General features: G+C 38.3%; 1 protein-coding gene across 6 annotated transcripts in view; it reads right to left on the reverse strand.

Annotated features, from left to right (window-relative positions):
- Positions 1-17,694, reverse strand: part of SLC38A1 (solute carrier family 38 member 1) — an 87,056-nt gene that overhangs the window by 48,009 nt on the left and 21,353 nt on the right. For 5 of the 6 annotated variants that reach the window (XM_025401127.1, XM_025401126.1, XM_025401128.1 and 2 more), the window contains 2 exons: positions 12,430-12,546; positions 8,868-9,083 (listed from right to left, as the gene is read on the reverse strand). In XM_025401127.1, the coding sequence (XP_025256912.1) occupies positions 8,868-8,989 (122 nt within the window). In that variant the 5' untranslated portion in view covers positions 8,990-9,083; positions 12,430-12,546. The remainder of the gene's footprint in view (positions 1-8,867; positions 9,084-12,429; positions 12,547-17,694) is intronic. The other variant, XM_025401130.1, reaches the window with a different exon arrangement.

Genomic DNA, 17,694 nt, shown 5'->3' on the forward strand with positions numbered 1-17,694 from the left:
CTCATCTGGGAAACAGAAGTTAACACTATTACATTATTTTATCAAGTTATTGGGAGAATTAAATGAGAGAGCACATGTTAAACATCAGTCCAGCCCTTGGCACATAGTAACAGCAATAGATGTTAGACAGTTCTCTCCGTGGGGGAAATGGGACTTGAGATGGGAACAATTCAGCCAGGCTAAATGGAGTAAATGATGTACAAATATACAGAAGTAAGAATTTAAAATGCTTTGAGAATCATCAAATATATTCGGGGCGAATATCAAAACTTTATAGCCTAAATTTCTAATTTAAAAAATTTCTCGATTAGAAAACAAATGATTTTGTCAAAGAAAAGTCCAACAACAGATGTTGGTGAGGATGTGGAAATAAAAGGAACGCTTATACACCATTGGTGGGAACTTAAATTAATACAGTCTCTATGGGAAACAGTATGGATATTCCTCAAGGAACTAAAAATAGAATACCATTCAATCTGGCAATCCCACTACTGAGTATCTACCCAAAGGAAAGGAAACTATTAAATCAAAAAATACCTGCATTCATATATTTATCACGGTACTATTCACCATAGCAAAGTCATGAAATCAACCTAAGTGTCCATCAACAGATGACTGGATAAAGAAAATATAGTGTAGATGTATACCACGGAATACTATCTCACCAAAAAATTAATAAAACATGTCTTTTGCAGCAACGTGTATAGAGCTGAAAGTCTATATGAAATGACTCAGAAACAGAAAGTCAAAACCTGAATGTTCTTACTTATAAGTGGGAGCTAAACAAAGGGTCCACGTGGACAGAGAGAGTGAAATAACAGACACTGGAGACTCCAAAGAAGGGGAAGGTGGGAGGCGGCAAGGGATGAAACACTACCCACTGGGTACAATGTTTACTATTTTAAAAGCCCAAACTTCACCACTACGTACTATATTTTTGTAACACAACTGGACTTGTACCTCCTAAATCCATAAAAATAAAAAATTAAATAAAATTAAAAGTCCATGCATAGGCAAACTGCTGCATATATTAGTAAGATATGTTACGGATGCTTTTTGGCTCTTCTAGTTTGGAAATTCAATTACCTGATCATGGTTAGAACTAATGACAGTGAATTTTTCATTAATAAATATAAAACCACTTGAACTGGACTAGTTTAATGAAGCATGACTATTTAAACTGTACATTAGATTTTCATATACTTTTTTCTGAGACAGAGTCTCAATCAGTCACCAAGGCTGCAGTGCAGATGTTCAATCTCCACTTCCCAGGCTCAAGTGATTCTAGTGCCTCAGCCTCCCAAGTAGCTGGGATTACAAGTGTGCACCACCACGCCCAGCTAATTTTTGTATTTTTAGTAGATACATAGTTTTGCTATGACAGCCAGGCTGGTCTTGAACTTTGGCCTCCCAAAGTGTTGGGATTACAGGCATGAGTCACTGCACCCGTTCTAATACACTTTTTTCAATGATGCTGTATATCACAATAAAATGTTTTTAAATGAAACATATGTATTATTGATGTTGATTTTATTCATCGATGTTTTTCATCTTTATCCAAGGGATCTCATTCTTTTAGGCATTATTTCTCCAAGTTTGTGTTATTTCACCAGGATATACCAAAGTTAGGCAATACACTTATTACAAACTTATGCTGGGATCATTACTTGGTATAAGATATACAATCTGCGGACACTGCTTTTGGCTAGGACCTACTAGGGATCAAAAGGATGTGGAAGAAAAACTTTGGTCTCCTGAAACACAGGAGCTGACATTCCGGCCAAGGAGTGACCATACCAGCTAATACCAGTATAAGAACATCAGGCTGTGCAGATTAAGATGAGGTAAGGAGTCCAGAAAAGGAAAAAAACAGCATAGACTGGGATTAGCCAGGGGAAACTAAAAGACAAAAGCCTAAGAAATAATATAGAATGTTCTTAGCAAGAGATTGACATGATAAAAGCAATATCTTTGCAGGCAAACTCTGGTGGTTGTATATAGCATTGCTACTAATGACTGGTTTGGTTTTTCTTTTGTCTTTAAAGTTCTGAATCTTCCACAGAACTAAGATTTACAGATCTGGCTGCAGAATGTCAGGGGAAAGCAGCCTTTCCTTTCACACAGGCAGCCCTAAGAAACGTGGGCACTGGACTTTCCAAAATGAAATTGACTCAAAATATTTAAGTGTTGTTGTCAAAAGACCGTACAGTGTCCCTTGGTATTTTTAGGGCATTGGTTCTAGGATATCCCTCTCTCTTCTGAAGATACTAAAATCAAGTCCCTAACATAAAGTAGCTATAGAATTTGCATATAACCTACGCATATCCTCCTGTATACTTTAAGTCATCTCTAGACTACTTATAATACCTAATACGAATGCTAGGTAAATAGTTGTTATAGTATATTTTAAAATTTGCATTTTAAAGTTGTCAATTTGTGTTTGTTTTTTCAAAGATTTTCAATCCTCAGTGGAATCTGTAGTTGCAGAACCCAAGGATATGGGCAGCCAACTGTATTTCGTCAGGCTAATTTTATTATTATTATTATTATTTTAGAGACAAGTTCTTGCTTTGTTGCCCAAGCTGGAGTGCAGTGACACAATCATAGCTCACTGTAACCTGGAGCTCCTAGGCCCAAGCAATCCTCCTGCCTCAGCCTCTCAAGTAGCTGGGACTACGGGCACACACCACCACGCCCGGCTAATTTTTTAAAAAACTTGTGTATGGATGGAGTCTTGCTATGTTGACCAGGCTGGTCTCGGACTCCTGGGCTCAAGTGATTCTTCCAATCTTGCCTTCCCAAAGCACTGGGATTACAAGTGTGAACCACTGTGCTTGACCTAATCTGGGTAATTTTCATAACCAACTCAAGTCTACTAAGTCTATCCAGCAATTTCCCTCTGTCTTTCTTGTGGAGGAAATTGTTTTCCAGAGATAATTTCCATTTTATTTAAATTAATAGAAAAGCCTAAACATTTTCAAACAAACCAAACAAAACACCAATAAACTGCCTGTTACGGAAGATCTAAATTCCAGGCTTGGTGACACTCCCCTGGGTTGACAGCAAAGCATAGGTGAGCAGAGAAGAAAGAGATCCAGGCACTGTGACATGAAGACGCATTCAGCCAGGTCAAACATTGTGCAGCTGAAGCGGATAAAGAGTAAGTCCCTGTGTGACTGCCAGCTGTTTCCTGCAGAACTTCTGCAGAATGAGAATAATGATACTGACTGACAGAGCTGTTTTAATAAGTAACCATTAAATAGTACATTAAAACACATTATTTGTAGAGTGCCTCCTTGATTCTGTCTCTTTCAGTCCACTTTCTGCAACAAGACTTAATAGTTTTTCCCAAAAATCTCCACTGGCTCCCCCAGTGAATAAGCCTTAAGCACAAATTCCTCGCCCTGCAATTCCAGGTACTGCTTAATTTGATTTTGGCTCAATGTTCCAATCTTAGCTTCCCCTGCTCCTCCTAAGAGGGCTGAGGGCTGAGATAAGACCAGCACATTCTGAGAGCAGAGAATGAAAAGCAAGATGGCAGTAGGAATTCACTTTCCCTTGAGGAGGTCCTCTTTCTTCCTCTCAGCCAATCTTTCCCTATCAGTTCAAAACCCTTATCATCCACAAGTCTTCCACACTCTGGTTTGGAATTTTTGGACTGTGACCTACTTACTACTTTATCTGTACCGCACTGTCAACACTGCACTCATCTTGAATTGTGATTGTCCAGTGCCGTCTCTCAGCTCCTTCTAATATGTACCTACCCATACATTAACAACTCAGAGGAGCTCTCCATAAGCTGAATAGGCATCTTCTGTTTAGAAATTAGGGAGTAGCTTAGGCTGGAGGGAAATTTAGCTCAATAAGAATGAAGTACTTAAAGCCTCCCTATTCTCTATATGGTGTTTCAACTTTTTCTTCTCTTTAAGTCTTTACATCTTTGCTTTGTATTTCTATACATTTAAAAAATATATAAAACCAACTTTTTGTAATGGAAAATTCCATTCAAAATAACTAGGTCAAGCAGCTTCTCACAAGTTTCTGTTATCTCACCATTTAAAAGATGCGCTTGCTTGTTACAAAGCACGACCTCTGGCAATATAATTGATGTAATATTTCTCTTTATTGACTTAAAATATGCTATGGATGAAGGTGCCTTTGACATGTGATCTCAGGATGATATAAAGTATCATTAAAAAAGAGTTCTCACTGTGTCTGTACCCATAAAACAGAATCTAATTAACCATTAGGTAGCCAATTGCTCTGTGAACAAACAAAACAAAACAAACTCTACAATGGGTGATTGGATGACCCTGAACAGACAAAGCCTTAAAAATGATGTAAGCTATTATACTCAGGTACATTGTGAAGAGAGGCAAGCAGCAGAAAGCTGTTATTTAAAACCAGAAACAAATCAACAGTAACAATCTAATTAAGGATGAGTTGTACAACAGAAAGATAATCTTCCTATTTTAATCTCCTACCCATCAGGTTCTTACTAGATTATACTGTTTTATCTGAGAAGTCATAACATAAAAGAGATGAGTGGTTGAACTTAAATGCCCTTTCCCACTCCTTTCCCTGAAACGCTAACATTGTATTAAAAAAGAGACAACAATGAAAGGGAAGAAGCAAGTAACAAAGAGATTGGAAAACATGAAAAGGGGGAATTGAAGAAACAGGAACCTAAAGAGAAGAGAAGACTGAGAGGTAAGCAAAGCCTTATTTGACGGACAAATTCCACTGAAAATAGAAAAAAAAAAAAAAGACTTTAATTGTAACAGGAGAAATGAAAACAAGAGAAGAATTTCCTGACATGAAAATTGAATACAAGGAGAAGTTATGGAATCTTCTTCCCTAAGGTATAGAAAACACAGAAGAAGAAGAGGGAGAACTTTTCAAGGGTCCTCTCAAGTGATAAAAATTTAGCCCACAAACTCCAAAAGATATATAAAGACAAGTGGATTCAGGGTGTAGTTATAAGAGTTGCCTCAAATTCTTTTAAAAACAAATCTTAATGAAATAATATCAAATTTTGTTAAATAGTTCCTGGGTCATAATAGTAATAACTATACAGAAAGAGCAATAGCAGATAAATATTAAAATACGTGCATATTTGTCTGGGTATACTTAGAATAATCTACTAATGTTTCACCAAATTTAAGAAGCAAAACTAGCAATCATCCAAAACCTAGAGCAATGTTATTGCTTCTTGAGGTGGAGAAGAAAGAAGTGCTTGCCGAAGAAGGAGGACTGCATTTTTACTGACAGACTTTTCTCATACTAAGAGGCTTACTATAGCCAGATACTGTGCCAAGTACTTTACATGGATTTCCTCATTTATTTTCACAATAATTATATGTGGTTAGTACTATTTTTAGCCCCAGTTTGGGAAAATTAAGTAACTTGACCAAAGTTACATTACTATTAACCCATTTATACTGGAGGTTGCATTTTTTGTGTGTGAAAAATTAGGCCTTGACAATGACCTTGAGCAGTAGGATATAAATAAGTCCCACAAGCTTAGCGTTCCACTAATGGAACACTAGGAATAAATAGGCTAAGTAACCTGTTGTGGCAGGGTTTGAACATAAGCAGGCTAAGTGGAGAGCCTATGTTCTTAACCTACAGATAATAGTGCATTAAACATTCCCCAACAATCCCATGAGGTAAGGTATTATTATTATCCCCATCTTAAAGGGATGGGATTGAAGCTCAGAGCATAAGATCAATAAGATCTATGATAGAGCCAGAATTCAACGCAAGTCTAAATCCAAAGCCATGTACTTTACTCTCTCTCTCTGTCTCTCTCTCAGTCAATACATAATTTGTAATGTCTACCCTGTAGACATTACCTAGACACTAGGATAGGCAGTCCACCCTGCCTAGACACTAGGATAGGCAGAAGGGATATAAAGATGATTAAGACAGTCCCTTCTCACAAGAAGTTCACATTTAGAGGAAGAGTCTAGAGCTTTCTACTCAAAGTTTGGCTCATGGACCAGCAGTTATGGGCGTCACCGGGGAATTTGCTAGAAATCAGAATCGCAGGCCCCACCCCAGGCTTACTGAATCAGAATATGCATTTAACAAGGTTTCCAAGTGTTTCATATACACATTAAAACACCAGTTGGCAGCACTGGTCTAATGGATATTTTAAAAGGTATTATCATTCCAGGTACAGGTTTCTATGACTACAGCCCCAAAATTTAGGCATGAAATAAAACAACTGAACTGGAATAAGGGCAGATGTCTGAATGTTCAAATGACACTACTCTTATTTTCAACCACACTTAAAAGAATAATTCTTATTGTATCCAATTGCGAAGTTTCCAGGCAGAGCTATCAGCTAGATGCCAAGTAACACAACATCAATGTTTGTTTTCAACATTTTCCCCAGCTTCCTAAAAGTTCACTGTTTGGGGAGAAGTGGTTTTCTTAGATTCATATAATTGGACCTACCCTCCTCTCACAAATTTGAGAAAGCCATAGGAAGAATGAGGGGTATTTAGGTGCAGTTTTTGTAGGAATCATGGACTACTAAAATATGCCAATACAGTAAGCCAGATAACCCAATAGGGACCTTCAATAAAACTGGCAAGGGTCTTTTTCTTTATTAGCTTCGTGCTATAACATGTTGCTTTTAATTGTCTTGGAGCCAGAAATGAAACAAGAGTCATGAACTGAGTCAGAGAAGGAGGGGGAAAAAAAACTCATCACACTGCATTTGCAATACAGGAACCAAAAGCCAACAGACCTCCCTCTGTACCAACATTTGCCCTGGTCGGAGACTATAGGGAAGTGAGCTCATCCAGGCAAGGTGCCTAAGTCGCGGGTGAGAATGGATGTTTCTCCCATCTACCACAAGTGGTAATCATCTAAAAACTTGACATTTTTAGTAAGTGACACTTTTAAAAATCAAGTTGAGATTCTAAACTGATTATTATAAATGACTCCCACCTTTAAGGCCCTTGGGGTTTGGATTGCTTTGATAATGGATTGCTTTGATAATTTTATAAAACCACAATGTCCTACTTGTGAGAATTCCTTCCACTGTTCAGTGGAGGTCAGTAGGGACTACTGAACCTTCCAGGAGTACAGCACATAAAACGGCCCTGGTAGCATTTAATAGAACTATTAAAGACTAGCTTTTTACCAATGCCCAAGCATTATAACCAGAGGGAGGAGGGTAGAGTAAAAATACACAAATTTTAGACAGACCTTTGTGTACCCTTGGATAAGTTATTTTCTTTCTCTGAACCTTAGTTTCCTTATTTGTAAACGGAAATTTTACATTTTTCTCATTTGCAGAAGAATACCTGCTTTGCATGGCAGTTATAAGGATCTGTGGTAGCATATGTAAAATACCTGGCACTTAAGAAATGGGTATTATGATTAATAATTACTCAAAAAAGGTGAAAGAAGTAAGTACACTTGAGTCCCATAGTAAGAAACATCACCTAGCACCGTTGACAGTACTTGGATAATAATGAGGAAGAGTGTTTGAGTTGAGAGAACTTAACCTCTAAGAACATTTAAAGGAGGAAAAAAGGAGAGACAAGGCTGGAACTTCTGAAAATCCTATGCTGGACATTTAATCACACATTTTATCAGAATGTAGACTATCAGAAATGATTCCTACAAAGATGCCTGGTTAGTTGGCATAATATTCTTATCCTTTCCCATCCCAATTTCCTTTTGACCCTCCCAAAGTATAACATTATAGGTGTTCTAACAGTCCTGCATATGCCACTCTCTTTTCCTAATCTTTTAGGAGGCTGTGCCGCTAACTCCCAAGCTGGAGGGCTTCCTGCTAAGCCAGTTAGACAATCAGTGGGTCTAAGAATGCCCCAAATCATTTTTTTAAAAAGACATTTGGTTCTACTCTTGTAACGTAAGCAATAAAGACCCAAGGGTTGGAAGGACTTGCCTGAGGACACAGCTAGTGGCTGGGAGCTTCCGGGCCAGCACTCTTCCTACCCTGACCCTCTACTTCTTCCCCATTGCTTCTCCCCTCAGTCGTGGTCTCTTTCCTTCTCTTTCTCTTTTATGTACTATGTCTCTATTATAGTTCCTCATAGAGTCATTTGGGTTCAACCATTATTATTATTTAAAATCCATACTACAAATGATGCTTATAAGGATGATACACTTGTAGTTTAACACAGATTCATTAGCAAATGCAACTTTGACCATTTCTTGATTAAAATATGTACAGATGACTGTAGTACACGTTTGAATATGGGATGCAGTGAAATTCCAGTAGTCTGTTTAATTCCTAACACAGAGCTTGGTTGGGGTTCAGTGTATTCATACATTTTTATTAGTCTCAATTGAAAGATTTTAAAAGATGAATAAATTACTTTCCTATTTGCTTCATCTGCTATTGCAGACTATGCCCAACAGATGTCACATAAGAAATTCAAATTGCATCTTCAAATGGAACATAACTTTAGTAATGAATAATTCAACAGAATAACTAAAAACCAGAATAATTTTTATAGCCGTTTCTTTTTCTTTACCTTTTTTTTTTTTTTTTTTTTTTCCGAGACAGAGTTTCACTCTGTCACCCAGGCTGTAGTGCAGCAGCATGATCTCGGCTCACTGCAACCTCCACCTCCCAGGTTCAAGCGATTCTCCTGCCTCAGCCTCCTAAGTAGCTGGGAATACAGGCATGCACCACCAAGCCTGACTAATTTTTTGTGTTTTTAGTAGAGACAGGGTTTCATCATGTTGGTCAGGCTGGTCTCGAACCCCTGACCTCAAATGATCCACCCACCTCAGTCTCCCAAAGGGCTGGGATTACAGATGTGAGCCATGAGCCATTTCTTTCACTAGGTAGGAAGTGTTAGTGGAAAAATACTCACCTATTTATCTGACCATTTTCTACTTCAGTGAAATCATTGGAATCATTGCTAATGTTATCATCTTCAGGCACTGTCATGTTTTGCAACTCAGTTAATTCGAGTCCACTTTTGAAATGCATCATGGTTAGAAAGTATCTGTAGTTTGAAAATTAGTCCAAATTTCTCCTGTTCTGAGTGTATTTAGAAGTAGATACCAAAAATGGAAGCTTGACACCCCTAAAATATAGCAAAATAAAAAAATAACTAAACATATGAAAACACTACTGATTAAAAATAAATTACCACAAATAAACAAGTAGTTAATTTAATGATTATACAACTTTTACATGTTGCTACTAGATGCATTAAAGCAATCTTTGTCTATCAAGTTATGGAGGTGTATCTAAATTTTATGCCTTTTATAAATTTCCTTCCACTTTAAACTATACAGTGAATCATGTCCCATAATCTTACTGATCAGGTTTATAAGAATATCATGTTAGTTGTAGATAACAGAGACTCCCTTTTATGATATGAAGCAGTGTTGTTGTTTTCATTGTTGTTTTTTGAGATGGAGTTTCGCTCTTGTTGCCAGGCTGGAGTGCAATGGCACAGTCTCAGCTCACTGTAACCTCTGCCTCCCTGGTTCAAGCAATTCTCCTGCCTCAGCCTCCCAAGTAGCTGTGATTACAGGCATGTGCCACTATGCCCAGCTAATTTCTGTATTTTTAGTAGAGACAGGGTTTCTCCATGTTGGTCAGGCTGTTCTCGAACTCCTGACCTCAGGTGATCCACCCTCCTCGGCCTCCCAAAGTGTTCAGATTACAGACATGAGCCACCACGCCTGGCCTGAAGCAGTGTTTTTAAAATGAAAGTGATTCAGTTATTTTAATGTGTCAGATCACAGAGCACACATATAGCTGGGTACAGACTGCACAGACACAAAAGCACCTTCAGTTTAGCAATCCCAGCTTAAAAAAAAAAATGCAAATCCTGGGATCAAGTACCCAACCTGGTAGTCAACCAGTAAACAACAAATTTATGTTTTGAAATTTTGCAAGTAGTGTATCCATCAACTGCAAGAGATTAAATCAATCTCTTCAATGAAATCACTTTATGTCAGGGAATTAGGGAATTAAAAACTCATACTCAAAGGATTTGGTTTAATCCATCTGCTACTATATTACTCATCAGAAATGAAAAACTTCCAGAGTTCACATTTTCTCCCATATGGATGGCTGTGGTTTAAGTTTCTGTGGGATCACCCATAGTAAGTAGGGAGGGAGAAAAAGAATTTTGGGGGCACAGCAGCCTCACGAATTAAAAAGCAGATGGCTTGTCTATGGCCATGCCACCCTGAATGTGCCCAATCTTGTCTAAAAAGCAGATGGCCACAGAGGCAAATGCAACTTCAAAAGCAAGGCCTATAATGCATGGGGATCCTCACTGTGATACTCTCAGCAAAGTGCTGGGGACCATGGAATGAAGGAGAATGTCAATGAGGTGGTTTTTTTTTTTGTTTTTTTTTTAATGTCATTAGCAAATCCCCTTGGACAATGCTTTGAACTTTGTCTGATCCTAAATTCCATAAGATGGCTGTGGCCTAGTTAAGGGTCAAACCCCAATGTGCCCAACTAAGTAGTATTTCAAGAAGCATCTTATTAATTTCTATTATTTTGAAGATCCACAGAAAGTGCCCTAGAATGATAACTTTTCCAGGTATCCCCCTCTTTTCCTCTTTCCATAACCAGGACACACATTTTTCTTTTCATTCACACAGTCTCCTATCTAGAATAAAACTTCCCTGGTTTCAGGATCCTGTAATGTGCCATTATACACACATGTTTATAACATCTCAGGTTCCAGGAGCCTCGTCTTGTCTTCAGGGCAGGGCACCTCCTCAAGAAGGAAGAGAGCCAGGACAGGGAGATTTGAGCCCCATGACTCCTGGTCTGAGGCTGATTCATCTAACCAGAGTGGTGGTGCTAGAGACTGACCCATCTCTGATTGTTTCTGGTACCATCATGCAGTGGTGATGTTTTACCATCTGCCTTATTTTGCAAAAGCTGAAATGAATTTAAAATGGTTGAGCCCCAGTCTTACCCCTTGCCCCTCTTTGATGAAAGCTGTCCAAATGGGCTAGACTGGGTAATTTCTAAAAGTCTTGCCACATTGACTCCCTCCTGTGTGACTACATCCCAGGCTACTGAAGTGATATTACAGCGCTGATAGAAAGTTAATTCAGTGGACGGCATTTCCAATCTGGGTTAAGGAGACTTTTCTCTCCACAAAATGGAAGGAAATAGGGCACTAGATAAAAATTTTCTGCAGTGAGAAAGGATTGACTAATAATAGATCTTGAGTCTACTGTTTAAATTTTCATATTAAAAATACATATGTATGTATATATATGTGAGTGCGTGTATGCATATCACACACACACATGCCTGTGTGTGTAAAACTAGTAAGAAATAGAGAAGAAGGCAAAAGAATGAAAACAACAGATGAAGTCCTGGCCACTAAAATTAGGTCAATATTATGCAAATGCTAGTAATTAATCACAAAGAATAATTTTTTATTATTATTAAATAACCTCTCTGAAACCTAACTTGTTCTTGAAAATCAAAATAGAAATTGAAGGGAAAAATTAACAAAATTAATGACACCTCTCACCAAGGCCACACTTGAAAAAATAGTATAAATTCAACTTATCATATATTTATTGAGTACTAAGTGATGAAGGGATTGAAAAAGCTTGAAAAATGTTAAATGCAGGGATCTCAGGCAGCTTCATAGAAAAGTCACATTTGGATTGGACCTTGAAATTTTTTTTTTCCTACTTCTAAAAGGAATACAATGACTGGGCATGGTGGCTCACATTTGTAATCCCAACACTTTGGGATGCCAAGGCAGGTGGATCACTTAAGCCCAAGATTTTCAGACAACATGGCAAAACCCCATCTCTACAAAAAACAAACAACAAAAACAAAACAAAACAACAACAAAAAAACCAAAACAAAATATTAACTGGGTGTGTAGCACGTGCCTGTTGTCCCAGCTACTTGGGAGGCTATGGTGGGAGGATCACCTGAACCTAGGGAGGTCAAAGCTCCACTGAGATGTGATTATGCCACTGTGCTCCCGCCTGGGCAACAGAGTGAGACCCTGTCTCAAAAAATAAATAAAAGTAACACATACTCACTGTAAAATCTTCAGAACAGATACTGTAAAAGAAATTCTACCACCCCCAAATGGGCCACTGTTAAGATTTTTCTTCCTTTTTTTCTTCCTTTTTTCTTTTCCTTTCCTTTCTCTAGCTCTAGCTCTTCTTCCTTCTCTTTTTTAAGTTTAGCATTGGTGATTTTAGATTGTTTTTAGCCTACTTTTTTCATTGAGTATTACATTATAAGCATTTTGAAGAACAGAGGTGATTCTTTTAAAAATACTATTTATTAATAAATACTAATTTATTTATTAAAAATAAATGAATAAATGAATGAATTAATTAATACAGGTTTGGTAGAAAAGTTAGAAAATACAATTTTTCAAATGGAATAAAATGAGCAAAAAGAAAAAAGTTCACCTGTTATCTCAGCAAGCAGAGACGATCACTCTCTATATATACTGTTGTATGGCCTTCCAGGGTTTTTCTATGCACATAGATATAGTGCCTGGCACACAGTAGACACTCAATAAATATCTGTCAAATGAAAGAATGAGTACAAATAAAAAATATATACACATTTACAAAAATGGAAATTATACCAAACATTGAGTTTTTAAAACATTTTTTTCTCTTAAGATATCATTTCCTATCCTGAGTTATGTCAGTAAGCACAGATCTATATCACTACTGTTGATACTTGGTTAACTCTGCCAGAAATTGATATCTAACCGGTTATTGCTGGACATTCAGACTGGTTGGTGGAGAGGAGATTGACAGATGGAGATGGGGCCTGAGCTGAGATTTCTCAGTGGAGGGAGAACATGGTCAACAGCCCAGAAGTGGGAAGTGCAGATTGAGTTCAAGAAACAAAGAACTATAGTTTCACTGAAAGATAGAAATAATCATCAAGCTATATGATTAATTAAAAGGCAGACTAGGGTCATCATATGAAGATCTTCGTGTTAACACAACCATAATTACTATCTGTCAACATTTATAATAGGTTACAAATTAAAATTTATTTAGCACAGAACATTTCTGATCCTTACCACAATCTTGTGAGGTACTTAAGGAAGGCATCAATTTCTTGGTATGCTTATTGGTACAATTTATTAATAGTACCAACGTAAAATACATAATCTTGCTATTTATACTACATGGTGTTATACATCAAAGGAAAGGATACACAAAGAAACTTATCTGGCCTTAAGTCACCTAGAGCCTATTTAACCAAGCGAGACTAACCTATCTAAAATGACACTGTACCTCAAAACATTTGCATGATATAGACTAAACTACATGGCAGAATGAAGAATAAGCCCAGTTCAGAGACACACACACCTACACAGTGCATACATGCATGAAGGAGGGAAGGAAACAAGGAAGGAAAGAAGAAAGGAAAGTGGAGAAATCAATGAGGCCAGGAGAGATCAGGTAAGGCTTACTTTAATAGAGATAGGACCTGAACTGTGTCTAACAATAGGTAATATTTGATTGGAGGAGAGGGAAGACTTTCCTTGTACTGGGAACAGTACTGACAGCCTAATTGCTAACACTTTTTGGTGGATTGGTCCACTCAATATTTGTTGCCACCTCTTTTTAGCCCAGTTCTATAAAGGATAGAAAGTTGAAAACTACATTTCCCACACTCCCTTGCAGCTAGGGTTCTAGATATAATTTAGATTCCACCAATGGGAGAGTGGTGGTGGCCAGAGCAAGGCATCCACTTTGCTGGTACCATTCTAGCAGGTGCAGCAGCAGCTGGTAGCCCTGGCGCCAACAGTTGTGGCTATGATTCCTGATCATCAGATCTGGCTTAAGTGATGTGTTCCTGGAGCATGCACTTGAGATAATGGCTTCCTGATTTCCAGACTTCCTGAAGGAGGCACAGATAGCATTTAACCTTAGCAAGCCAGTTGCATGTGTTGTTATGCTAATTACTCCTAGAGGCCCAGCCTAGAGAGTGCACTGCCAGTAATTTTAACAAATTTTTAGACACTGAATTCCCTGTATTAAATCTGTTTTCCTCAGCATAAACAGATCTCTGTTAAATGAAACTAAACCCTGACTGATATCCATCCTTAATTTTATTTTTCCCTTAAAAAATTGTTTTTATTACTGGAAATTTTAAACATGTGTAAAAGAAGACAATGGTATACTGAACTCCCATATACCAACTTCAATTATCAATTCAGGCCTGTCTTGTTGGATTTTTTATGCCCACCATCACCTGGAATTATTTTGCAGCAGGTCCTTGATATCATATCATCTGTAAATATCTCAGCATGAATTTCTAAAAGGCAAGAAGCCCCTTCTTAAACAATACCACTGCATCACTATCAAAGTTAAATAATGACAAAAATTGGGTAGCACTACATATCTTGCCACATACAATTAATTCTAAAACTTGTTATGAATCATCATTGGTTTCTTATTGTGAAGAACTAATATAATCAGACCTCTTCTAGCTCAACTCCTAAGAAGCAATTATAAAAGCTAGGTCAGTGATTTTTAGAAAGTATTAATAGACATTTCTCCAAAGAAGACATAAAAATGGCCAACAAGTATGTGAAAAGGTGCTTAACATTATCAACCATCAGGGAAATGCAAATCCACACTGCAATGAGCTATCACCTCACAGCTCTTAGGACAGCCATTATCAAAAGTCAAAAGATAACAAGTGTTGGCAAAGGTATGGAGAAAAGGAAATCTTTGTACCCTGTTGGAGGGAAGGTAATTTGGTGAGCCATTATAGAAAACAGTATGGAAGTTACTAACAAAATTAAAAGTAGAACTTTACTGGTTTATATGACACAGTAATCTCACTTCTGGATATATACCCAAAGAAAATGAAATTACCACCTCATAAAGACATGTGCACTGAGCCTGGAGAGGTCAACACTCCACTGAGCTGTGATCATGTCACTGTGCTCAGCCTGAGAGTGAAACCCTGTCTCAAAAAATAAATAAAGTAACACATACTCACTGTAGAATCTTCAGAACAGATATTGTAAAAGAAATTTGCCACCCCCAAATGGGCCACTGTTAAGATTTTTCTTCCTTTTTTTCTTCCTTTTTTCTATTTATTTCCTTTCTCTAGCTCTAGTTCCTCTTCCTTCTCTTCCTTAATTTAGCACTGGTGATTTTAGATTGTTTTTAGCCTACTTCTTTCATTGAGTATTATATTGTAAGCATTTTGAAGAACAGAAATGGTTCTTTTAAAAAATATTATTTCTTGATCTCTGTTGTGTTCCGTTCAAAGACGGCCAAATACGAACAGCTCCATTCTGTAGCTCCCAGCGTGAACAAAGTAGAAGACGGGTGATTTCTGCATTTCCAACTGAGGTAACTGGTTCATCTCATTGGGACTGGTTGAACAGTGGATGCAGCCCACGGAGGGTGAGCCGAAGCAGGGCGGGGTGTTGCCTCACACAGGAAGCGCAAGGGGTCTGGCAATTTCCCTTTCCAGGCCAAGGGAAGCCATGACTGACTGTACCAGGACACCCCCACTCAAATACAGTGCTTTTCCAAAGGTCTCAGCAAACAGCACACCAGAAGATTGTATCCTGCACCTGGATCAACAGGTCCCACGCCCACAGACCCTTGCTCACTGCTAGCACAGCAGTTTGAGATTGACCTGCCAGGCAGCAGCCTGGCAGCAGGAGGGGCATCCGCCATTTCTGAGGCTTGAGTAGGTAAACAAAGCAGCCGAGGAAGCTCAAACTGGGTGGAGCCCACCACAGTGGAGCAAGGCTTGCTATCTTTATAGACCCCACCTCTGGGGACAGGGCATAGCTGAAGAAAAGGCAGCAGAAACTTCTGCAGACTTAAACATCCCTGTCTGACAGCTCTGAAGACAGCAGTGGATCTCCAACAATGTTAGAGCTCTGATAACAGACAGACTGCCTCCTCAAGTGAGTCCCTGATCCCTGTGTAGCCTAACTGGGAGACACCTCCCAGTAGGGGCTGACTGACACCTCATACAAGCAGGTGACTCTCTGGAACGAAGCTTCCAGAGGAAAGATCAGGCAGTAATATTTCCTGTTCTGCAATATTTGCTGTTCTGCAGCCTCCGCTATTGATATCTGGGCAAACAGGGTCTGGAGTGGACCCCCAGCAAACTCCAACAAACCTGCAGCTGAGGGACCTGACTGTTAGAAGGAAAACTAACAAACAAAGGGGAATAGCATCAACATCAACAAAAAGGACATCCACACCAAAATCCCATCTGTAGGTCACCAACATCAAAGAGCAAAGGTAGATAAAACCACAAAGATGGGGAGAAACAAGAGCAGAAAAGCTGAAAATTCTAAAAACCAGAGCTCCTCCTCTCCTCCAAAGGATTGCAGCTCCTCACCAGCAATGGAACAAAGCTGGATGGAGAATGAGGTTAACAAGATGGCAGAACTAGGCTTCAGAAGGTTGGTAATAACAAACTTCTCTGAGCTAAAGGAGGATGTTTGAAGCCATCACAAGGAAAATAAAAACCTTGAAAAAACATTAGACAAATGGCTAACTAGAATAAACAGTGTAGAAAAGACCTTAAATGACCTGATGGAGCTGAAAATCATGGCACAAGAACTACGTGACATATGCACAAGCTTCAATAGCCAATTCGATCAAGTGGAAGAAAGGGTATCAGTGACTGAAGATCAAATTAATGAAATAAAGTGAGAAGAGAAGTTTAGAGAAAAAAGAGTAAAAGGCAATGAACAAAGCCTCCAATAAATATGGAACTATGTGAAGAGATCAAATCCACATTTGACTGGTATATGTGAAAGTGATGGGGAAAATGAAACAAAGTCAGAAAACACTCTTTAGGATATTATCCAAGAGAACTTACCCAACCTTGCATGGCAGGCCAACATTCAGATTTAGGAAATACAGAGACCACCACAAAGATACTCCTTGAGAAGAGTAACCCCAAGACACATAATTATCAGATTCACCAAAGTTGAAATGAAGGAAAATATGTTAAGGGCAACCAGAGAGAAAGGTCAGGTTACCCACAAAGGGAAGCCCATCTGACTAACAGCAGATCTCTCAGCAGAAACTCTACAGTCCAGAAAAGAGTGGGGGCCAATATTCAACATTCTGAAAGAAAAGAATTTTCAACCCAAAATTTCATATCCAGCCAAACTAAGCTTCATAAGTGAAGGAGAAATAAAATCCTTTACAGACAAGCAAATGCTGAGAGATTTTGTCACCACCAGGCCTGCCTTACAAGAGCTCCCAAAGGAAGCACTAAACATGGAAAGGAACAACAAGTACCAGCTGCCACAAAAATATGCCAAATTGTAAAGACCATCAATGCTGTGAAGAAACTGCATCAATTAATGAGCAAAATAACCAACTAACATCATAATGACAGGATCAAATTCACACATAACAATATTAACCTTACATGTAAATGTGCTAAATGCCCCAATTAAAAGACAAAGACTGGCAAATTGGATAGAGTCAAGACCCATCAGTGTGCTGTATTCAGGAGACCCATCTCACATGCAAAGACACACATAAGCTCAAAATAAAGGGATGGAGGAAGATCTACCAAGCAACTGGAAAGCAAAAAACAAACAAACAAACAAACAAAAACAGGGGTTGTAATCCTAGTCTCTGATAAAACAGACTTTAAACCAACAAAGAACAAAAAAGACAAAGAAAGGCATTACATAATGGTAA

The sequence above is a fragment of the Theropithecus gelada genome, chromosome 11 (genome assembly GCF_003255815.1).
Source record: "Theropithecus gelada isolate Dixy chromosome 11, Tgel_1.0, whole genome shotgun sequence".
In the NCBI taxonomy this organism is placed as follows: domain Eukaryota; kingdom Metazoa; phylum Chordata; class Mammalia; order Primates; family Cercopithecidae; genus Theropithecus; species Theropithecus gelada.